Source organism: Micromys minutus (assembly GCF_963924665.1).
Source record: "Micromys minutus genome assembly, chromosome: 21".
Classification (NCBI taxonomy): domain Eukaryota; kingdom Metazoa; phylum Chordata; class Mammalia; order Rodentia; family Muridae; genus Micromys; species Micromys minutus.
In genome coordinates, this window is record NC_137956.1 from 51,331,064 (window position 1) to 51,354,304 (window position 23,241).

General features: G+C 43.6%; 1 protein-coding gene across 7 annotated transcripts in view; it reads left to right on the forward strand.

Annotated features, from left to right (window-relative positions):
- Positions 1 to 1,453: 1,453 nt before the first annotated feature.
- Positions 1,454 to 23,241, forward strand: part of TCAIM (T cell activation inhibitor, mitochondrial) — a gene marked incomplete at its 5' end in the record, with an annotated part of 28,446 nt that continues 6,658 nt past the window's right edge. The window contains 7 exons of one of the 7 annotated variants that reach the window (XM_080934636.1): positions 1,454 to 1,587; positions 5,607 to 5,676; positions 11,516 to 11,672; positions 16,239 to 16,491; positions 18,718 to 18,840; positions 20,690 to 20,787; positions 21,106 to 21,197. In XM_080934636.1, the coding sequence (XP_080790762.1) occupies positions 5,614 to 5,676; positions 11,516 to 11,672; positions 16,239 to 16,491; positions 18,718 to 18,840; positions 20,690 to 20,787; positions 21,106 to 21,197 (786 nt within the window). The other 6 variants (XM_080934637.1, XM_080934635.1, XM_080934638.1 and 3 more) reach the window with 6 other exon arrangements.

The window sequence follows — 23,241 nt, forward strand, 5'->3', positions numbered from 1 at the left end:
TGGCTCCACCCACAATGGGCTGGGCCCTCCTACATACTAAGGAACTGCTTTCCTGCAACATGATCTCAAGAGTTTTTTCAACTGAGGCTCCCTCTTCTCTGAGGAATCTAGAATGTGTCAGTTGATATAAACTAGCAGCACAGACTTAAAACACTAAAATCCAGGGCATTCTACCAAACGTCTACATCACCCTCACTACAATCTCCATTTAGTGTGCCTCATATGATTATTATGTGTATGGTGTGGGAGGAGCACACATCCTTGTGGAAGTTGGAGAACAGTGCTTTGGAATCTGTTCTTCCACCTTTATCTGGTTCTGGTGATCAAACCAAGGTGGTCAGGTTTGCAGTCTGATAACTTTCATCTGCTGGTCAACCTGGCCAGCACAGTACTGTATGCTTTGATGATGTGACTAATGTTAGACATTGCCAAAATGTAAATATCTAACAGTGATTGTCCCAAAACACTAGCAAGTTAAAAGTTCAGAAGTTGTCAGGGGGTGGGGGCCCCCTCCTTTAATCTCAGCACTCAGAAGGCAGAGGCCAGCAGATCTCAAGTTAAAAACCAGCTTGGGCTACAGAAATCCTGTCTCAAAAAACAAAAACAAACAAAACAAAAACTCCTTCAGAAGTCATCTTCAGTATCTGTAGCCTATTCTCTTTAACAAACTCCTCATTCTCAGTACTGTAAGCCACAAATTCAAGTCGTTTAGGGGAAAAAAAGGGCCTAAATGGGACAAGTGTTAAAAGGGGTTCTCAGAATGTGTGGAGGAAGTGTCCTGAACTCTACAGTCTCACAAGGGCAGGAAAATTAAGTCCCAGCACTCTTAAGCTTCAGTGATGTGTGGCGCGCACACTGCCTCAGAGACAGTGAAATTCGGGTAATTATGAACCAGGCTCCTGCAGACAAAGGACAGCGATGTGGGCCGCAAGGTCGCCTTCAGGAGGATGAAGATCTGAGAGAAAGGGTGGGAAAACGCAGACTAATGCTGGTTGATCAAGCCAAGTGGTAGCATAGCGAAAAGCCGTTTCTGTTCCATCATTTGCAGGTCTGGAGATCAGTTACAGACGTCAAATAAAGCAGTACAAAGCCCGTGCTGAGTACACTAAACATTTAAAAACAGTCTAGTAGGGAGGCGTGTTGGGTCACGCCTGTAATCACAGCAGTTAGGAGGCTGAGGCAGGAGAATTGCCACAAGTTCAAAGCCAGCGTGGGTTACAGTGTGAGCCACTGTCTCCGATAATAATGAATAAGTCCAGATAATGCTTGAGGCAAAGTTAAGTGTTAAATATGAGCCAGAGGAACAGGATCTTTGAAACTCAGCTGCATCTGGGAAGTCTACCAAGACTTCCAACGGCTGCTCAGTGAGGACTGCGTCACCAGAGCGCCCTGCGCAGCCCCGCCCCCTCCCCAACCAGGGGGCTGCGCGTGCGCGCATTGGCCCCGCCCCCTGGCTCCTGCTACCCCTTTACCTTCGCTTATCGTCCTCCCACCTGCCTGCCAATCATCTTTCTCCCTCAGACCTAGTCCGCGGGAAGAACCGGCTGTGTCTCCCGAAGCTCCCTTCGGAAACCCGCAGATAGCGGGGTAAGGACACAGACAAGTGCGGCTTTGAGCGGGGAGGGAGGCCGCCGAGAGCCGACGTCCTAGCTGCGAGCCGCTTGCCGGCCCTGCGCAGGCGTCCTAGGAGGAAGGTCGGTCCGCCTTAGCCAATGAGCATGGTTCGTGCGGCCTGCAGGCTCAGAGTGACGGGGCCTCCAGCCACGGACCCAGGCCTAAGAGACAGTGGGCGAGACCTGTCAGGAGCTCCTTGTTTAGCCAAAGTTGCCCAGGGACTCCAGCTTGCCCAGAGGCCTTGGCCTATGAGTGCCTGAGGCGTAGGCGAGGCTGTCAGGAGGGAGTTGGGTTTAGGCTGGTGGGGCCCTGGGAGGAACTCCACCGCAAGTTGCAGGCCAGTTCACCTCTAGACCTGTAATCAGACTCTTAGAGGGTAGTCTGTGAGGCGTAGATTACTCAAGTGTAGTCCATGAGGTGGTGCACTATACACTAAAGAGCTCAAAGAGTGTGCTAATTCATTCAAGACATCTGTGGAATATGTGTGGGAATGATTTAAGAGTGTAGGGTGATAGTAAAAGGAATCAGGATCCGGCTGAGTTTGAGTTTGAGACCACCGAGTGGGGATTCCAGATTTAACATGGAGCTCATATAATTTTAAAAAGGTGTCAAAAGTTTGGTTGGTTGGTTAGATGAAGCATTTGTCTAAAGATGGCCTACAGTAAAAGAGCTGGCTGGCGATGCCCGACATCCTTTGGCTTTAGTGTTGACGAAGGTATAAGGAAAAGATGACGGAGCACCAATGTCGTGAAAAGATGATGTCCCGGGTTTTGACACCAATGTTAGGGGAAGGATGAAGAGAGTGGGGGGCATATGGCCCATGGAGGTGCGGCGAGACCTGGGGGCAAGGGAGATGCCTCTGAGGGGCCCATGTTGAGAATCCCTTCCCCCTGAGGGACCAGCCACACAATGGTATAGTACAGAATAGAGTTTATTCAGGTCATAGGAGAGTTAAGAGGGTGGTAGAGGTAGAGAAAGGGGGGGGGATAGAGGAGTAGAGGCCGGCCATGAGCACGTGGAGGGACAGGTAGGGTAGGGGTGGGAGAGCAAGAGAGCCAGGAGGCAAGAGAGAGAGGAGAGGGCAAGCAGCCCCTTTTATAGTGTCAGGTCACTGGGGGGAGCATACCTGGCTACTGCCAGGTAATTGAGGGGTGGGGTTTACAGAATCCCAACAGAAGGGAGTTTTAAGGCTCAGGGAAATTGCAGTGCTAGAATGGATGCTCTCTGAAAAACCTGATCCTCCATAATGGGAAGACCCAGAAGACATACCCTACACTAATATTGTAAGATCCAAAGTGGTTTGAGGAGCAACAGCAGTTTGAAGAGGTTATGTGGGTTCAGTTGGACCTTGGAGTAGCACCAAGGACTGTGTATAGGTGAGGCTGGGCCAGAAGTGCCTGTTTTATTATTTTTAAGAATTATTATTTATTATATATGAGTCCACTGTAGCTGTCTTCAGACACACCAGAAGAGGGCATCTGATCCCATTGCAGATGGTTGTGAGCCACCATGTGGTTGCTGAGAATTGAACTCAGGACCTTTGCAAGAGCAGTCCATGCTCTTAACCGCTGAGCCACCTCTCCAGCCCCAGAAGTGCCTGTATCCTCCTTGAAACTGTAGTGTTTGTACTGAGGACTTAACTCTCCAGTAAGATGTAAAAGGAAAGCTAAAGAATTTATTATCCAGCCAGACATTATGGAGTGCCGTTGATTCCCCACACTGGGAGGCAGGGGTAGTTTGATCTCTGTGAGTTCAAGGCCAGTATGGTCTACAGAATGAAGTCCAGGACAGCCAGGACTGTTACACAGAGAAACCCTGTCTCCAAAAACAAACAAATGGAACTTGTCCATTGATACATCTAATACTGTTTCCAGATTTCACTCTTGTTGTTTTCTTGATACCCTACTCTAAGTAGAAAGCCTGAAACCTTTTTTTTTTTTTAGAAAAACCCTGGTCTCTGGGTGGCGGGAGGGGGGGGGTTACATGCTTTTAATCCCAGTACCCCAGAGGTAGACTGAGTTGGATTCCAGCCTGATTTACATCATGAGCTCCAGGCCAGCCAAGTGTACAAAGTGATATCCTGTCTCCAAAACCAAGCAAACAAAAAGAGAAAAAAAAAAAAAAGGTAGGTAGGTAGGGGTGGTTTTATCATTACTTGAGAGAACAATTTTTTTCCTTAAAAAAAAATACGAGATAGTTACAAAGTTACAGTAACTTTGTGTGTGAAAGTTAATTTAGTGAAATTAGTGTGAAGTTAATTTAATTGAGATACGTTTCAAATACAGATTGTGCCAAGAGGCCAAAGCTCAGTCTTGAAGACCTCTATTTGATAATTTCTGTGTTTGCCAAAAGTAATGGACAGAGGCAGTTAGATCTACATAGCAAGTCCCAGGCCAGCCTGAGCTACATAGAGTTGCAGACCTCAGGGGAAGGAAGGAATGGAACAGAAAATAATATCACTGTCAAGTAGATTCAAGAAGTCATTTATACTGGCTTGTAAGTAAGTTTTACCCTTCTATAACTACCTCTGTCCACAGAGTAGACCATTTCTTCAGGACCTTCCCTACCCTATAAGTGTAGCCCCAGGAAGTCTCCCATTACTCTGTGCAAGTCTGAATCACTGCATTTGCTGCTTTTTCCTATGATTATCTGCTTGTCTGTGTCCTGCTTCTCCACCCTTTCCTCATAGACTAGGTTTAGTGAAAACAGCAATTGTCTTGATGCTTTATTCTCAATGCTTTACCCTGGACCTAACCCAGAAGCATTGGTGACGTGGTAAATTAAGGACTCAGAATGCCGTCTGAGTCTGAAGAGAGAGTGCAAAGTGTCTCTTGTCCACCTGTAACATGCCTGAGGTTTTTCTCTAAATGTAAGGGTGGTGTATCCTGTGGAGTGGTGACAGGAGTCATGAGAATGTGTCTGCAGACAGAACCCCTGCAGCTGACTTAGCCAGAGTAAGCTGTTAGAGCTAGCGTCCCTTAGAACCTGCCCGCGTTCTGAAGCAGCGTGTCTTCAATCCTCTGAGAGTCTTTGATTCTCTGTACCGCTGACTACAGCAACAGAGACAGACTGAGTTCCTTCAGGGGCTTTACTCAGTTAAAGCTGAGGTCTTGATTTGCGCAGCAGAAAAAAATAAATTAAGTTAAAACAGTATGAAGACAGGTTAGAGCTTATTAAGAAAGGTTTTCATATACAGTTAAGGGTGCTAACAGAAAACACCTCTCTTCCCACAAAGGTAATTATAGAAAGTGTTCATATTCCATATCAAATATGATTGACAATAGCCAGGGAAGATGGGTTCAGTTTTCCCTGAATAACATATTCCAACATAGAATTACAGGGGCTTTTAGTCACAGAACAAAAGAAAGTCATAAATAGCTGGAGGTACTCTTGGAAAGGTTATGGAAGGCTGGGAAATTGGAAGAAGGTTGTCACTGGGCAGCCATAGAGTTTATAGTCCATCCCACTTCCTGTTCTCCTTCTGCTCCCATACCACACACACCAGACACACACTACACACACCACACAGGCACACTACACATACCACACACTACACACACACACACACACACACACCACACACACACTACATACACTACACACACACACTACACACACTACACACACCACACACTACACACACCATACACTACACACACCACACACACACTACACACACACACCACACACTACACACACCACACACACACACTACACACACCACACACACACACTACACACACCACACACACACACTACACACACCACACACACACACAGACGGACTATATTCCCTCTTAAACTCTTCTCATGTTGCAGAATATTTTTTTATCAAAGCAACAGAAAAATAACTAAACCACATCTTTATCCATGTAGTTTTTAAACATATTATGAGGCTGATACTTAAGCATTTCACTTTGAGGATGGTAACATGATGGTAGTACGTTTTTAACCTTTCACTTGCTCAGTCTTCTGTTCACTTTGTCCGTTAGGCAATTAATGGATGCTTGGAAGTTGGCGTGCTTATTTGGAAATGTTTTCCCACCTGAGGCCTTTGAGGAGGTAAGCCCTGTGCTCCACTCTGTCTGTTTAGTTTTTCAGATCTCAAAACTGTATCATTTTATGGCTTTAGGCAGGAACAAAGAGAAAGAAAACTAGTCTGAGTGGCCAGACTGTCCAACGCTCCATCCAAAGCAAGAGACAACCGGTTCTAACAATAGTTGTATAGGAAACATTAAGAGGAGAGAGTAGAGCAGAGAGTAGAGCAGACCACTCCCAGAACAGTATTCTGTTCCAGACTGCAGAGCACATACTTTGATGTTTTTGAGTTTAAAAGGAAAGGACTATAGTGATCAAACAGATCCCTCCTCTGGCGCAGGGACAGTGGATGTGCAGCACCTGTGTAAATGGTACAGCTTGGATGGGGGCAGTGTGTGGCACAGAGGAAGTTGGGGGTTTGTAAGTCACATGAACGAAAGACTAAGCTTGGCTGAGGGTTCTCTGCAAGAGAGGATGAGACACAGTTTCAGCCCAGACTGGCCTCATTCATTATGTCGCCACAGCTAGTCTTGAGTTCCTGATCCTTCCCTTTCTGCCCCCCTGGAGTTACAGACTTCTGCCACCACACTTGACAAAAGTTTTTAAGGAGCATTTGAGAGCAAGTTAAAAGGACTGATTTAAGACTCAAAAATGGGTCTTGCATTGTAGGAACCGTGGAAGCCATCAAAAGTGTTTGTACAAGAACTACAACTGCCCGCCCCACCCCACCCTGGCTCTGCACCTCAGCTGGCAGCACAGTAGAGCTTGCTCTGGGGGCTAAGGCTCAGGTGACAGCAGTAGAGCTGCCCCTGCCCCTTGCTTGATACAGCATTGGGTGAGCTGTCCAGAGCAGAGCCTGCCTTGCAGAGCCAAAACTGCAAGACACAGGGCAAAATCGGAATATCTAAGAAGAATCCCAGTGAGGATTCGCTATAGATAGTGTTGCAGAAGCCAGAGGCCTTGAAACAGACCAGTGACTGATTACAGTGAACAGTTCAAGATGTGTGGACAGAAGGGGGTGCAAGTAGTAAGGACAGAGGGCAGATATGACAGGATGGGGGGATGCGAGGGAAGGGGATGCGTGCCGTGGAACTGCCAAAGAATCAGAAAGGCTTTGTTTGTTTTTTATTTTTTAAAACGTCTTTTTTTAAGTAATGTGTTTTAAAAAGAATAAAAAATGAATGACATGTACTGTTTGGGAAAAGACAGAAGCAGGCTAGTGAGGCTGTGCAAGCTGCATCAGCAATAACAGTCTGGTAGAGAGACAGTCTCCAGGACTGACTTCAGGACACAGTACAGAGACAGCCAGGCCAACTTGACAACGGGTACAAGTGCTGATGGCCTCATGTGGGTTTAGTGCTTTGGCAGCATCGAGAAAGGACACTATGCCACACAAGCAAAAATAGCACTGTGAAGGTGGGGAGCCCGTGCTTTCAGAGTCAGAGCAGGGAGATGTCAAGTTAGGGCCACCCAGGGATAAGTTAAGGAGAGGAGATGAATAAGGAACTGTCTTCCTTGCTGTCCATCTGTCCTTCTGAGACAGGTTCTCACTGTATATCCCACTAGCTGTCTTTTTCTTCAAACTTTCTTACTGGACCCCTGTACACTTACTTTATAAAAGGTTCAAATACATGCACAATAAAACAGAAGGTAACCTGAGCATACACTGGTGTTTTCCAGACGGTTAAATCTTCCCTAGGCTGGAAAGACAGCTCCGGTCCAAAGCTCATGCAGCTCCTACAGAGGATCCGAGTTCCATTCCCAGCACCCACATCAGACAGCTCATAACTGCTCATGTGTCTGCAGTGAGCTCCGGGCCTCCACAGACACCTGTACACACTTGTCATTCAGTCACATAAATATACATAAAGAAAAAATAATAATCTTTAAAAAATAAATCTTCAAGTTAGCTCTAGAATAGAGACTCAGCATGCCTGGTAGGTTGCAAAGTGTGCCCCTAGACACTTAAATATTTATAATAATTGACTGGAAATGTAAATTTCAATATTCAAAGGCAAGAGTCATGAGTCGTTTCCTTTGGACTAAAATGCTGTAGTATTGTTTTAATTGAAGAAAATAAGCAGTATTAAAATAAGAGCATTTCAGACAATTTGAGACATGATTTAAGAATGGGAATGTTGAATTGTCTGATTAGAATTCTGTTGCCACTCTGGTAATGAGGAAACTGAAGGACATCTTTCTCTCAATACTGAGGTCCTCAGAGGTCCTCAGGGTATTCTCCACTGCACTGGAAATTAAGGAAAACAGAACAGCACCACGGAGGGAAGTTCTGCACTCACTCACCACTACAGCTCATGCTGCAGAAAGAATGCAGAACCACTGTTTAGAAACCTGACAGGCTGCAGCAGTCAGCTTCTACCTTGTCACTCTGGTTTTCCCATGCATGGTACTTTTAGGTTGGCTGTACCTCCTGCACGGTGATGATTGGTGGGTGTGTTATGTCACAGAGAATAACCCCCGTGTCTCTGATAGGTTCTGCCTGAGGAAGGTCCTCCCTCACTGGCTATACTACTCTCGAGCTTTATCAGGGGCAGAAGCCATCAATGCCTTGAGGCCTTTCTACTTTGCAGTTCATCCTGATTTCTTTGGACAGCACCCCAGGGAAAGGGTAAATGCTTATTTTTTAACTTATTGTCTATGTCTAGTTGAGTCACCTTTGAGTCAGATATTACAGAAAGTCTGTGAATTCAGGTTATTCTGTCATGATTGTGGTTGGCATAGAAGCAGTGCTAACTTGAAAAACAGTAAAGTTTCCAATTAGTAAATTTAGTGAATGTTGGTAACTTAGCAGTTGAAACCATTGTTTATTCAAAGCTGTTGTTATCATTATATAAACAGTAAAGTTGCCACATAAGCTGAAGAGTATAATAATTGTGCTTCTGTACTAGTTGTTGAAGTAAAATAAAAGGCTTGAGAGGAACACGCCTTTCTTCGCCCGATGGAGTCTTTTTTGTAAGGATGTCTAGCAGATTCCCAGAGCCTGGAGACTTCCTGCGTGCTGTGTGCCCAGGCCATGCAAACTGGCAGAAGTCTGGGGCAAACTCAGAACCGTCAGTGTTTCTTAATATTAGAGAATATTATAGAGCTAAGTGCATTAGCGTTGCTTCATTGGTCCCTTTGTTTTTTATTAACATTGATCCCTGATTAACCTGAAGTAATAAACCCTGGACACCAGGCTCAAATGAACATTGCTGCCGGGTAGTGGTGAGCAACATACCTTGAACATTGCTGCACCTCATTCCTGGGGATGCAGACCTTGCTGTAGTCTACACTGTGGAGCAATCAAGAGTAAGCTTGCTCTCTGCTCCGTACAGCTTCCCACTGCCAGCCACTCCTGCTTTAGTAAACTTGACTGAATAGAACAGCTTTTCCGAGCTGTATGAATCCCAGCCAGCCACTGAACCTGTGGTCTTGGGGACTCACTCACCCAGTGTCTCTGGGCTGATCATGTGTCTTCCCTCCCTCAGCCACTGTACTCTGAGCACTCACTCTTGTCAAGCCTTTGTGCTCACTGCTCCCTCAACTTGGACTGTCCTCCTCAAAGATGGCTTTACCTCTGCCTCTCCCAGGCCACTGACAGCAGGTGCCGGCTCCGCATTCATTAGGACTATTGTTTGTCCTCTATCAGTAAGATGCAGGCTCAGAAAGGCTTCTCACTCTCCTGGCTCACCAGACCTTGCCCTTTGCTGGGTACAAACTCAAGGTTGTACCATCCTCCTCCAAGTCCAGGATTTCACACTGGTGCCCACTGGTGGTTCTTTTTCTTTTAACACTCTAATTTTAAATATGGGCTATTAGTAGGTTTTAAAATTCACAGATCAATACAAAGTTCCCTTAAAAATCTCAGTCTGGTGTATTTCCTTTGCCCCACTCCTGTCCATTTGTTACGGATCATTGTGTGTTGTGACTCCCATGAGACCCTGCCGCTATTTCTTCTGGTAAAAATAAAAGCATCCAAAGTAACTTTGAAGATTTCTGTTTTGTTTCAGGTAGAGTTTGGGTTCAGCTTTTGGTTTTGAGACAGAGTATCACTGTATAGCCCAGACTGTTCTCAAACTCAGGGCATCCCTCCTCCTGTGTTAGCACAAAAGGGTTTATGCTATCAAGATCTATCCCTCAGGGTTTGCGTTGTGGTTTGTTTTGTTTTGTGTGTCTTACAAGGTAACTCAAGCTGACCTCAGACTTGCAGTGAATTCCAGATTGGATTGAAACCAGCAATTGTCTTGCCCCAGACTCCCAAAGACTGGGGCTGGATGTGAGAGTAATCTCGACGTGACAGCTGTCACTCCATAGGTTATCTGGCTGGTTAGGCGGGTGTCCTCCTGATCCGTTCTCCACTCTGTGCACCCATCCTGCCAAAAGCGTAGTGCTTGGTTTAAAAGGGTGGCATTCTCTGATCAGGTAAACTGTTTGATTGTCTGGTATTTCCCAGTAGCTGTACTCCTTACCAGAACCTCCAGACAAACTCAAGGTCCACATGCTGGGATGGTACCCTGCATGAACCAAGACTTAGCCTCACAGTGGCAGGAAAGGACCTAACTTGCTTAGGGAACTTCCTGACCAAGTATGTCATATTTACTCTCAAGACATTCTGTGCAGGAAGAGAGAGAGATTTAAATAATCAAAAGCAGTTGTTATTGCAGGTATGCAAGTGCAGGAAGACAAGGCCAGCCTGAGTTATAGAGTGAGAACCCTAACCTTATCTCAAAATCAAAACAGTTGTTATTGCTCTGGGCTTAGAAATGTACAGCTTTACAGCACTTTGGAGACTCAGGCATAAAGACCTTAAATCCAAGTTCAAGGCCATCCTGAGATTAATAGAAGTGCTTAGAAAAGTAAAATAAAGTAAGGCCAGAAAGTTAGCTCAGCCAGGAAAGGCATTTACTGCCAAGGTGGTCAGTTTGAGTTCAGTCTCTGGAATCCACACAATGGAAGGAAAGAACAGATCCCAGGAAATTTTTCTCTAGCCTCCACACATCTGCTGTAATGTGTACACAACACATCCACACACATTTAAAATATAAAAGAAGCAGTTCCCGTCTCTGCCATTCTTTACCAACAATACCTCTTCTTTCTTATACAGCAGTTGACCTTGGCATCTCTTCATGTCTGTTCATCCGTGTCCCTTCCTTGATGCTTCTCCTCCTTTGGGGAGCTGTGTAGTCACCCAGTCATCAAGAAAATGATGTTGTTATATGATCAGAGAGCACATTGTAACTTTTACTAAAAAAATAAGCTGGATTTTCTCCTATCTGGTTACTTGTCTTATGGTTTTGTTTACTACATATATATGGGCATTTTCTTAGCCCTTCCACTTTTATAATAATGTATCTCGATGGCCTGTCATGGAGACATTATTAGATATAATAAATTTAATCACGTAATCACTAATGTGCTGCTTTGGGATAGCAGTTGTAGCCAGGCTGGTCTTACTGCTGAGTGGTGAAGGACTCTAACCACCGTTCACCATGATGCTTTCGTGATTACGATTACTTGTTCTGTGTCCCACCTTCAGCGTTTATCCACTGTACACTATAATGTGCAGCTAGCCTTTCCTTTTACCAAACAATCTGAGAAATCCCAACATTTCTTTAAATGTTTATGTTCTTTATGTTCAGTTATGTGTATGTGTCTGTGTTTGTTTTGAAACAGTGGTCTAGAACTCACTGAGACCTACCTGCTTCTGCCTCCAAGTGCTGGGATTAACACTTATACCACCAGGCTAGGCTCCTTCATATTCTTTAACAGTAAATTACTTGACATCTTTAATATATTTAAAGACCACATATAATTTATTTTGTCTTTACTCACATGTAAAATGCCCCTCCCCTTCTTTTTCTAGGAAGTCAATGAAAATTCTCTTAAGAGATTAAGTGTCTATTTAGAAAATCTCCAGAAACCAGGCTTCAAGTCTCTGAAACCAACTCAGCTTACATTTTATATAAGGGAAAAAACAGCCCAGAATTCCTCCGAAGGCCAGGAGCCTGTCAGTACGACCGGTACGTTGTTTGTTTCTACTGTGCCCCTGTGCTTGCTGTGAAATGTGTTCGCTAATTCTGACATTGCCAGAATACCTTTGGATTTGAGCCTTGATTATTGACAGCTATCTTAATTGTTTTTCTAGAATTAGGTTCTGTTTCTAGCTGGATGTGTTTAAGCAAGTCATTTTTGTGTGTTTAAACAATTGTTTCCCCAAGTATTCCAGCCCAGAGTTGGTTGGGGTGCACACCTTTAATCCTGGCACTAGGTAAACTGAGCAGGCACATCTCTGTGAGTTTGAGGCCAACCTGGTCTACATAGTGAGTTCTAATCCATCCATGACGGTGTATAGCCCAAAGAGAAGCCAGGTGAGGGAAGAGCAAGAGCACTTCTGTCAGTCAGCAGGATGGGTAACCTGGGACTAGATACCTGAGGTGCCAAGTGTAGGCTTGTTTCCCTGGTCAGAGCCCAATGTTTGGGACATTGTCACCAGCACTGCCATATCCAGGGACCACTTTGGACCTAAGAGTTATCAAATTAAAATTAGATTGTTCTTTTTAATTACTGAATTTTCATTAACAGTGTGACATTACTAAGAGATTGATGTTTCTATTCTTTGTCAGTTTCATACATAGATGATATTTTGTGGTCACTGGAAACCCAGGATACTCCTTCCCACCCCTTCCCATTTCCACACAACCTTTCCCGCAAACACTCAACTTTCTTACCTTCTCTTTAAAACCCTACTCATTTTCCCAGCTCTGGGTTCTTTTGGTGGTACAAGTGGAAGTGAACTTTATTGTCAGAGTAAGCATTAAAGCAAGACAGGATTCAGTAAGAATTTCCTGAACTAATGCTTAATTAAACAAGTAGCTGTGGCCAGCCTTGGCTGGGCAAGGTCCAGAAATCCTCCACTACCAGCTAATGGTTAACAAACACTAGTCATTAGCAAGGACAAGTGAAGGCAGAAATTGAGTTAAAAATGAAAGGACATTATGAATATGTAAAGCATTTTTATGCACCAGAAGAAACAGGATGCCTCCCTGTAACGCAGATAACAATAAAAGAGCAAAGCTGGAGTGCTCAGGTGCTGCCTGTGATCCTTTTACACTGATAGGATTTGCATGTGGTAAGAGTGTTTCCATGGGCCAGGTGTGGTAGAGGCAACAGCAAAAAGACCTGGTGAGCTTGAGGCCAGCCTGGGCTACGGAGTGAGCTAAGGATCAGAGCTACATAGTGAGGCCTTGTCTCAAAAAGAAAGAGGAAAAGAAAAGAGGAAAAGTCTCTTCATGCTCTGATGTGGCTATGTAAATTCAGACTTTTTAGTTCTGGGGACTGAACAGAGGGCCTTGCAGACATTAATTAGCCGATGCTTTACACACAAGTGGCATTCCCAGCCCCACAGAAACGTCTATAGCGCACCTTGTAATCATCTCACCCAAAATAGCAAAGCTGCCATTCTCAAAAGGAACCCTAAGGAGCTAAAGGCCTGCCACAGGATAGCAGCCTATGTGATAGGGTCAGTAATCAGTGGGTTAATGAACCAGTATGGAAAGTACAGTCTGTTCCTTGACTTAGTTTACAGTTCTTATTAGACTTGATCTTTTTTGTTTTTGTTTTTAAAGACAGGGTTTCTGTGTATAACAGCCTTGGCTGTCCTGGAATTCACTATGTAGGCCAGGCTAGCCTCAAAAAAGACATCTACCTACCTTTTCGTCCTGAGTACTGAGATTAAAGGAATGTGCCACTAAGCCCAGCTAAATGTAACCATTTTTTAGTTGAGTATTTTGCCTGCTTGTATGTCTGTGCATCACAGGCATGCTTGGTGCCCAAGTCAGAAGGACATCAGGTCCCCTGGAACTGAAACTGTGGATTGCTGTAAGCAAGAGCAAGTGCAGAACTATCTATCACCCCAACCCTGCTTTTTAAAGCCAGAGCTTGTGTAGACCAAGCTGACTCTATACAGAGAGTTCCCCAGCTTCTGCCTCCTGCGTGCAGGGTGTGTTCCTGTTACACTACTGAATTAGCTATTTTAAGTCTGAACTCCTTCTTCCCGGCCTTCAAGGGGAAAAAAATTAATTATTCTTTTCTCCTGCCCAGTAGTCCTCAAAATGATCCTATTAAGAAAAATAATTATTATTTTACATGTTCTGTATTGTGTATGTTTGTCAAGCAGAGTATATCTGCAAAAAGAAGTTAAGCTCTGGCTCTTACTAAGAATGCAGCCTCAGGAGGGTTGAGATAGTTCAGTCACCAGGGTACTTATCACACAAGAGTAAAGACCTCATCTCAGATTCCAGCACCTACATAAAAAAGCCAACTGTGACAGCATGCCATGTGATCCCAGCGCTGCACTGTGTGTGTGTGTGTGTGTGTGTGTGTGTGTGTGTGTGTGTGTGTATGTGTGTGTGTGTGTGTAAAACAGGAGGGTTCCTAGAGTCCAGGAGTCAACCAGCTCCACCTAAGGAACTACCCAGATCCCTCAAAATAAGGTGGACTGTGTTGGAAGAATAACACCTAAGGTTGGCATTGACCTTCACAAACATGCCCATACACGGACATGACACTGCACACACCAACACACACAAACATGCCCATACACGGACATGACACTGCACACACCAACACACACACAATCAGAAAAAAAGGAAGGAAGGCAGTAAACAAAGCACATTTCAGTCTCACATAGAATATTGGAAATTACTTTTAAGTCCATCACTCTTAGAAGTGATTACTGTGTTGTGTTGTGAAATTGACTAGCATGCAGCAGCTGCTGAAAACAGTAGGCTCATTTCTACATATAGATGCGGAATGAAAGTAAAACCACCACCCCATACTTTGCTTTCTGTCAGACAGGGCTATCTCCCTAAAACAGGGTTTGAGAAAATGTCATTGAACATCGGTGGCAGTGGGGTTTTTATAGCTCTCAAACTGCAAGGCTGGGGCTTTCTAAGGGTCGGGGGATTCGTGGTTATGTAGGAAATTGGCTGAACATCTCAAAATTATTTGGCAGAACATCTTACCAGGGTGAAGGTCAGGGTATAGTCAGTGTGTGGGGTGTGCAACAAGTCAAATTCCAGAAAATGTGTCAAGGCATAGTCAAATCTAAGTTTTATAGAAAACAAGAATGAACTTTTGACCTTATAACAAGAATTCAGGCTGGTCCACCAGGTTAGGTGGCAAAAGGGTCGAAATAATAGAACCATAGTGATACCGACATCACTAAAAGAACATACGAGTAAGTGTGTGCTTATAAATACACGTGTATAAACATAATAACATTAGTACATATGTCATAATACAGTTCAGAGAAGCATATAGAAAAGGTGTAGACCAGCACTGTCTAAGAGAGCTTGTGCAGGGAAAGCAAGCACTCCACAGATGAGCCCTCAAGTGTAGCAGACATTAGTCATGTGACGCTGAGTACTTGAAAAACTGCTCATGTTACCCAGGAATAGATTGTAAGTTCTATCTAAATGTTTTTATGGTGGAGGTGATGGTGGGTTTTAGAGGTGGTTATTGGTTTGAGGGAGAAAAAAAAATCTTAGCCCAAACTGTAGCCAAGAATAACCTTGAAGTCCTGTTTATCTGCCGCCCCTCCCACAGGAGCTGGAGCTACAGGACCTCACCACCATGCCCAGCCTAGTTTTAATTACTTAATTAATTTAATTGTGAATATCCACATTGTGTGGTTAGCTACATGGTTAGTACACGTTGTTGGAAGACTGTACCAGCAGTTAAGAGTGGTTATATCTAGAAAGGTATGAGATTATGTGCCTGTTAACAGGCTTATTCATGTGTATGTGTGTGAAACTTTACAATGAGAGTGTGTTAATAAAGTTTCTGTAGCCCAAGATGATAGTACAGTTTAATCTCATTATTCAGAAGGCAGAGGCCAGCCAGAGTTACTGAGAACTTACCTAAATTATAACTAATAATAATTATACTTAACAGAACTTAACTGTCAGGGCCATGAATCAAACCTAGGGAAGAGCCCTGCCACTGCACTGTGTCCTGTTCCCTCGTGTAATTCAAGCTTCTTTTACATTTTTGGGGTTGGCCTGGAGAGATGGTTCAGTGGTTAAGAACCCTAGCTGTTCTTCCAGAGGTCCTGGGTTCAATTCCATGAACCCATATGGCAATTCACAACCATCTTCAACTCCAGCTCCAGGGGATCTTACACCCTCTTCTAGCCTCTTTGGGCACCAGGCATACATGTGGTGTGTGTATGTCCAAAATACCCTGCTCTCTGCTAGAATCTTTGTGGTGGATGTGGGAACACTCCCCTCTCTTTAGTGACAAGATTCACCATAGGCAGAACTGAAAATAGTCTCATCCCCTCCTTGGCTGGAATGGCACCTACTTCCTGGTACCAAACTAGAAAGAAATCCAGAAGTGAAAATTGTGCTGTAGAGTTTGGAAAAGGAAGTGTTTTTCATTTGCTGCTGATTTACCAATGGGGAGATTTTAATGAATAATGAAATGTTTTTAAAGATTCTAATTTTATAATTGTTTCATGAAAAACGGTTCTAAGCTAAAATGAGTAATCATCTGTATTAATTGTCTGGGGGAATTATATTCTCTAGGATTCCGAGCAGTCAGATTTACTTTGCACAGCAGCGATCTGCTAAGCACAGTATTGTATATTCTAAACTCCTGCAGTTTGCCTGTTGAACACGTCCAAAGCTTGAACACTAATGTGCATTCCCAGCCTCTCAAGGAAGCTACAGGAATGCCTGACAGACCCATTAAATGGCACAAGTCTTACTACTCCTTTACTGGGTTCAAGGACCCTGACGAAGACCTCAGACATGTCTCAAGAGTGGAAACAACCCTAACGTAAGTAAAAGGTGTTAAATAGCCTCATGTAATTTCTGTTTAAATGTAGTTCTAGTTTTGCAGGAAAAGAATTTTTAATAATATTTTGAGGAAATAATATTTCATGTTTGTTAAAGTTGAAGAAACACTTTCTTTTTTTTTTATTGTTTACTACCAGATATATGCATAAGATTTAAGTTTTAAAAATCAGTTCTTTACACATTGTACATTCGCAGTCTGCATGGAGAGTTCAGAGGTAATTAAGTTTAATAATCCAGATTTACAGAAAAACACACCAAGGGTAGTGGCACATGCTGTAATCCCAGCCTTTGGAAAGTAATTAGGAAGTAGTTAGGACGATGAACAAATGGAGGCAGGCCAGTCTGAGATACATAATAAATCCTGTCTCAGAAATAAACAGACAAGCAGATACTGTAATAAAATATCATTTTGAATTGATAACTGAAAAATAATATTTCAAGTTATAAAAATTTGAAATGAGTAGGGTGTGTAGTGTTTCTTTTACTCTCAGCATTTGGGAAACAGAGGCAGGAGGATCTCTGTTACTTTGAGCACAGCTTGGTTTGAGGCCATAGTTGAGTTCCCAGTGCAGCCAGAGCTACATAGTGAGGCCCTGTCTCAAAAAGCAACAGCAACAGAAAATAGATATGAAAAATAGATATTTGGCATACTTTGTTTAGTAAACTGCCATTGATGTTTTGATAACTTGATGGTCTTGTAGTTATTGTTTAATGATTAGGACAGATGTTCCTAGCATAATGGTAAGAATCGGAAGCTGTTTGTAAAACACTATGTCCAATATGAGCCCATTTTATAGAATATATTTTTGTAAAGTAAGAGGACAGATGATTTATCAAATATTAGCATTATATAATTCAATATATCAGTTCAGTAATTTTGCATAATCCTATTTTTGTTTGTTTGTTTGTTTTCTGAGACAGACTAACAGCCTGTGTAGCCCTGGCTTACCTGGAATTCCCTGTACAGACCAGCCTGGCTTTGAACTCACAGAGCTCTCTGCCTGTCTCTATCTTCTGGGATTCAAGGCCCACCCAACCATGCCCAGCCAAGCCTAATGCTTTTTGTTTTCTTTTTCTTTTCCGTTTTTGAAGAGTAGACTCCTTAAAGCCAGTCCTTTCTATTTCAGCAGTTGTATCCAAAGAAGCCAGTGACTGACTGTAACTTAGGGCATTATCCTTTGCTGTCCATTGACACAGAATTATTACCCATGTATTATCTGCTCTGATGCAGGAGACCTTGTCATCTAGCCACATTCCCCCAGGGTGAAGAGGAAGTTAGAAGAAAGGGAGGCAAGTGTGCGGCTCTCACATGAGGGTGTGTGGGCAGAGATCTAGCTGTGACACCTGTGTATACTCAAGACTCAGACACGTCACTTCTTACACACATCCCATTGCCTACATTGCCTAGGTTTCCTTCTGCAAACATGCTATCAGGAGATGGAGATTTGGGAGATGATTTAGTGATGGGGCAGAAGTGAGGGGAAGTCATGTGTGTGGGAATTGTCACATTCAGGTGCTAGCTTAGCAGTCCAGCAGGGAAGGTGAGCATAGACAGCTGTTGAGTCTGCTACAGCCTACCAATGTCTGCATACCCAAAGGGATGCTGTTTGCTTACCTTGTCCTCTGCCAAGGTGGACATGGTGCTGGGAATATTTGACCTAAAAAAATGTAGAAAAAAAAAAATAGATTGCTTAAGTCAAGACAAAACAAAAAACTGCAGAGCAAAAGGCTAATGCATCCAGAAAGGTTTATTTAATTTTTTGCAGTACTTAAAGAAGTTGCCATAACAGTAATGTGATTCAACAAGGGCAGGCAGCCTCTTAAAGTCGGCTTGTTAGACGTAAGGGTCTGAGCCCCATGGTAGTAGCACAGGCCTTTAATCAGCACCTCAGAGGAAGAGGCAGGCAGGTCTCTGAGTCTGAAGATAGCCTGGCCTACAAAACAAATTTCAGGACAGCCAGGATTCTGTTGATTAGAGAAACCCTGTGTCAGGAAAAAGAAAAAGAAAAGATCTGACTCACAACTCAACAGAGGACTAGTCTAAGGTGTGTGTTTGAACTGTTGGTTGTTTTATTTTGTTTGCAGTCCTGGGGATGGAGCTAAGGCCTCACTTGTGCTAGGCAAGTGCTCTGCCACTGACTCCCATCCATAGCCACATGTGTGGTGCCGGTAGAATGGTCAATTATTTCTTCTGTTTGGGTTCTAGGTCTTGGTTAGGTAGCAATGGGAAAGGTGCTATTAAAAAGCTGAAGAACAGCCTGCCGCTTAGGAAGGAGCTGGACCGTCTGAAGGACGAGTTATCTGAGCTTCTGCAACTTTCAGATATCAGGTAATATAGAAAATTCCCTGGTTGTCTCAGGCATAGTCCCATGAAGAGACACCATGACCAAGGCAGTTTACAAAAGAAAACATCTAACTGGGAACTTGTTGACAGTTTCAGAAGGTAAGTCCATGACCCTTATGGTCAGGACACAGGTAGGTATGGTGTGTAGTACTGTACTCTTAGAACAGTAGCTAAGAGCTTAGATTTTGAGACAACAATCTTGAAATGGAGAGATCCTAGGCTTTTTAAACCCCAAAGCTCATCCCCTGTGGCATACCTCCTCCAACAAGGCCACTCCTCCTAATCCTTCTCAAATAGTTCCACCAACTAGTAGTGAACAACCATTGAAACAAATGAGCCTACAGAGGCCAATCTCATTCCTACCTCCACACTTGTACATTCAATTATGCAGCAATGAATTAGCTCAGTTAACAAAGTGCTTAGTACAGCACCATAAAAACTAGACATCTGTGTACACACCTGTAATCGCATGATTACAGAGGGAGAGACAGACGATCAGAAGATGGCATCTTTGGCCAAATGACCAGTTCTAGACTAGCCTGAGATTAATGAGACTTTGTCTCAAAAAATACTTTCTTAATTAAAAAAAAGTAATAAAAGTACAGGAATTATGTAGGATTAATACTTTCCAGTAGTTAAGTATTTGGCTCTTTAATTTCTCTCTGATAATCCAATATTTTTCAATTGTCATTTTGTGAATATAATCAAATATCTATGATGAATTTTTGTTTAAAACACAGAAGTAAGATTTAAGTTCTGACATTTTGGGCATAATAGTTGAATTTTTTATGACATTTGTGTGTGTGTGCATGCTTGCATATGTGTGTATGTGTGTGTGTGTGTGTGTGTGTGCGCGCGCGCACGCGCGCGCGAGTGCGTTTACGGTGTCAGGGGGGTTGGTCCGTGATCATCATGGCAGGAAGCGTGAGGCATGCAGGGAGACACTAGAGCAGTCCCTGAGAGTCCTGTGTCATAAGTGGTAGGCAGAGAGAGACCCTGAGCCTGACATAGGCTTTTGAGACCTCAAAGCCCACGCCCGTGCCCCACTTTCTCCAACAAGGCCACATCTAATCCTTTCAAATATGGCAGTCCCTGGTGACTAAGCATTCAAATCTGTGAGCCTGTGGAGACCATTCTTCCTCAAACCACAACTCTCGCAGTCTCTCTCTCTCTGTCTGTCTCTCTCTCTGTCTCTCTCTCTCTCTCTCTCTCTCTCTCTCTCTCTTTGATTGTTTCATTTAAAAATCCACCATTTCTTGGGGTTGGCAAGATGGCTCAGTGGTTGAAGGCACCTGTCACCAAACCTGATGATCTGAATTCTATCCCCTAGATCCCACACAAAAGGGGAAGGAGAGACTCGATTCCACAGAGTTGTTCTCTAGTCTCCATAAACATCAATATGTGCACTCGTATACACATTATGCACCTATATACAAACATCAAGCACTCACACATAGTAAAAAGTCTTAGAAGTTTACAAATAATCTAATACCAAGTATAGTATAATATCACACGTGTGTAATACCCGGGATCCTCACCTCAGGTTCAAGTAGTTTAAGCTACACAGTGAGACTTCGGAGGTTCAGGTGAGATGCAGGTGGCGCTGCAGAGATGGCTCAGTGGGTAGTTTGCTGTGGAAGCGTAACAACTTGAGTTCAGTCCTTAGACCCTGCTGTGGAAGGAGAGAACCAACTCCTGACAGTGTCCTCGTTAGAACATGATGCACGTCTGCTTCTGGAAGCGGCCGTTGGCCTTCTCCAGAAGCAGGCGGTCTGGATGAGACCTGTTCATCCTCCAAGGTGCAGCTGCTAATGTGGTGTGTCTGTTGGCTTAGGTGGCAGAGGGGCTGGGGAGTTGCCCATCGCTGCAGCCAGTTACACAGTCTTAGCCGCCTAGCACAGCAGAATCTGGAGCCGCTTCAGAATGCAAAAGGTAATCCCTCTCATTCAGAGCAGCACTGCAGAGCTATCTGACTTTATCAGAGTCAGGTTCTTAAAAGCGTAGCGCTCCTTTAATCCTCAGCTTTCAGGGGGGCAGGGAGAAGCAGGCAGAGCTACATAGAAAACTCTGTCTTAAAAAAGTGTTTTTAATGTTTAAATTTGTCCCTTTAAATAGGCAGAAAGATAGTACAGGCCTCTGGGATCTACAGGACTTAGTCCTGAGTGTGCACTAGGTCTAAGTAATTATTTGCACAGTGCTGTAAGGATGAATCTTTTAGGCCATAACCCAGAGTTTGTGTTCTATCATCAGGCTGCACCGTTGTGTTCACAGACCGCTCTGGGATGAGCGCCCTGGGCCACGTGATGCTGGGAACCATGGATGTCCACCATCACTGGACAAGGGTAAGGAAGAGCCAAAAGCAAGCAGACAGTTCTGACTGGCCTCTCTACTGTCATGCCAAACAGCACTATTCTGTCAGCAGATTGCAGCATTTGAAAGCCTAGCTCCAGTTTTCAGTCCAGTAATGTGTGTGTGTATGTACACACACACACACACACACACACACACACACACACCACATAACTAGTGCTTGAAGGTGAAGATAGCTTTCTTTTACATTTGCTTATTTCGTGTATCTGTCTGCATGTGTGCACACATAAGTCGGAGGGCAGGCTGAAGTTTGCTCTTCCTGCTCTTGGCTCTGGGATTGGGTTCAAATCTCACACTTGAGCACCCGCTTGTACCCACAGATCATCTCACAGACCCGTGTGTTAGTTTTAAATCTTTATTAAGCTAGTATGAACATGGTCTTACATTTTTTTAAGTTTTATTTATTTTATATGTAAATGCATGTGTGCGTGTCTGTGTGCCATAAATGTGCCTCGTGCGTGAGGAGGTCAGAATAAGGTATGGGATTGACCCTCTGAAGCTGGAGTTACAGACAGTTGTGGACTGGGTACTGGGAATCAAACCCAGCTCCTCTGCAAGAAGAGTGCCGTCTCTCAGTCCCTGATGTGAACATTTTTATTTAGTTTGTTTTTCTTTCTTGTTTTGTTGTTTTATTTAGAAATAGCCTCATTATGTAGCCTTCGCTGGACTAGATCTATGTAAATTAAACTCAACTGAAACTTGTGACAATCCTCCTGCCTCAGCCTCTGATGTCCTGTAATTACAGGTGTGAGCCACTTATGCCTGCTTTATACAAACTTGGGAAATACAGTTTTCATCTCATAGGTAAATTCTTGGGGTAGTGCTGTTGGACCGTATCATTTAATCATATCAAATATAGTCATTTTCAATTTTAATGAAAACTTTTAATTATGATACCCTAGAAATTGTATGATGATGTCTCAATGGAAGTTTAATTTGCATTAAATGATAACTGTTGTGGATAGTGTTTTATGGGACTTTTTGGTTTGTTTTGGTTTTGCGTGGCAGGGTTTCTCTGTGTAGTCAGTCCTGATTGTCTTGGAACTCACTCTGTAGACCAGGATGACCTTGAATATACAGAGATCCACCTGCCTCTGCCTCACAAGTGCTGGGAGAAAAAGGCATGAGCCTTCACTGGCAAATACCTTTGTTTTTATTCTCTATCTTCATGTCTGTCATCTTGGTGATCTATTCAAATAAAATAGTTGGTAAAGGGACTGAGAGATGGCTCAGTGGTCAAGTGCTCTTCCAGAGGTCCCGAGTTTATTATCAGCACCCACATGTCAGTTCACAGCCATCTGTAACTCCAGTCCCAGGGGATCCAAGGGTAGTAGGCACTTATGTGTTATAGAGATATGCATGCAAGCAAAACACCCATAAACATAAAATATAAAATAAAATAAGATAATCTTTAACCAAGCTCAGTAGCACAGGCCTTGAATTCCAGAACTCTGGAGGCAAAGGCAGTCAGATAAATCTCTTGAGTTCGAGGCCAGCCTGGTCTAAGAGCAAGTTCTAGAACAACCAGGGCTACACATACAAACCATGCCTTGAAAAACCAAATGATAATAACTGTTGTTCTTAGTATTTCAAACCACATATTAAATAGGTGTTTTGTATCTAAAATGTTTAAGAACTCTTAGCACTCAACAGTCACAAAGGAGCGTGTACAGATGACAAACGTGGGAGCAGGCATGCGGTGCAGAGCTAGAGCGTTTGCAGCATGTTGTGAGGGCTGGATTCCAGCCCTGTGGCAGGACAGTCATCACACTGTGAACCCTGAGGTTGTGTTATTCACTGAAAAAAGCTGTTTCTAGTTGTGATGTAGTTTGTCCTTAGCACACACCCCATTAATCCCTCCGGCTGGAATACAAACTTGCCCTTAGTACACACATTTAATCCCAGACAATGAAGGTAAAGTTAGTTTGCAGAAGGAAGCACCTGTGTTTGAAAGTGACGTCTAGTTGAGTGGCAGACAAAGTGATGAGTCAGAGAAAGATCTGACAGAATAGGATC